Source organism: Austrofundulus limnaeus, unplaced genomic scaffold, assembly GCF_001266775.1.
Source record: "Austrofundulus limnaeus strain Quisiro unplaced genomic scaffold, Austrofundulus_limnaeus-1.0 Scaffold1452, whole genome shotgun sequence".
Taxonomy (NCBI): Eukaryota; Metazoa; Chordata; class Actinopteri; order Cyprinodontiformes; family Rivulidae; genus Austrofundulus; species Austrofundulus limnaeus.
This window is the reverse complement of record NW_013953854.1, coordinates 17,579-18,643: the sequence shown is the minus strand read 5'-3', so window position 1 is coordinate 18,643 and position 1,065 is coordinate 17,579. Positions and strand designations below refer to the sequence as shown.

The 1,065-nt window shown below is 38.6% G+C and overlaps 1 protein-coding gene across 1 annotated transcript in view; it reads left to right on the top strand.

Moving 5' to 3' along the window:
* Positions 1–1,065, top strand: part of plekhd1 (pleckstrin homology domain containing, family D (with coiled-coil domains) member 1) — a gene marked incomplete in the record, with an annotated part of 58,412 nt that overhangs the window by 49,106 nt on the left and 8,241 nt on the right. Inside the window, 1 exon segment of the mRNA XM_014032446.1 lies at positions 237–380. Coding sequence (XP_013887900.1) covers positions 237–380 — 144 coding nt within the window.

Genomic DNA, 1,065 nt, shown 5'->3' with positions numbered 1-1,065 from the left:
ATGTATATGTGTATATATATAGGAAAAAAAACAATAAAAGGTTTGACTCCACAAACATGCTTTGCACCATAAAAAATGACTTTTGTTAGTTGGCCCAGTAACTCATGTATTTGGGTTATTTAATTAAATTGTATTGAATTAATGAAACATTTGTGTGTAGAAATGTAAAAGTATGTGGTCACAAAGACTGTAAGTGAACATCAGTTGGTTGGTAACGTGTGTCGGTGTGTTTTCAGAGTTCTTTGAGGAGTGTATCTGTGCAGCAGAGATCGAGGCGAAGCTTCCAGCCATAATGAAGAATGCTGTGTATCTTCACAAAGCTGCAGCACGCAGAATTAAGAGCTGTCGAGTCCAGAGAAGAGCCTCCAGACGCCATTGGTGTAAGTTTGTATCAGTTCCAATAAGTTTATTTATATACAGTAGCTCCAAGTCACAGCAAACATCAGCTCAGGGCACTGTACTAAAAAAACAGTATCAATCTAAGGAAGCCAACAGTTTGTGTTGAATCTTCACTTCATCACAGTCTCCATCCTGAACACTGGCAGCAGTGGAGTCTCTGATGTTTCCACAGTTTTCTTCTTGTACACTCATGGAGAGTTGGAGCTTTGTTCTTTATGGATGTTTGATGGATGAATAGTTATAGCTTGGTTGGTGGATGGATGTTTGATGGATGAATAGTTATAGCTTGGTTGGCGGATGGATGTTTGATGGACAGATGTTCAGTGATGAGGGATGTGTGTTGGCTGAGGATGGATGGTTTTAATATTTACTACAATTGTAACACAAGATGTCTCCTGGCAACTGCACGTGAAGTAGAACCAGTTTTACAGGAGCTTTTAACAGTGGTGGGTAGCACTAATCCAAAAATTAGCTCCGCAATTTCTAAAGTGCTTTTAGTGTAGAAAAACTAGCAGTAGCTAATTTTAAAGCATGAGTTCAATTTGACTCTTACTAGCTGACAATAATTCATGTACAATGTATGAACAACACTGCCAACTAGTGGTGTATGAGCTCTTTTACAGATTAATCCTACAACCACTGATTACTGGAGATGTGATTTCCTGA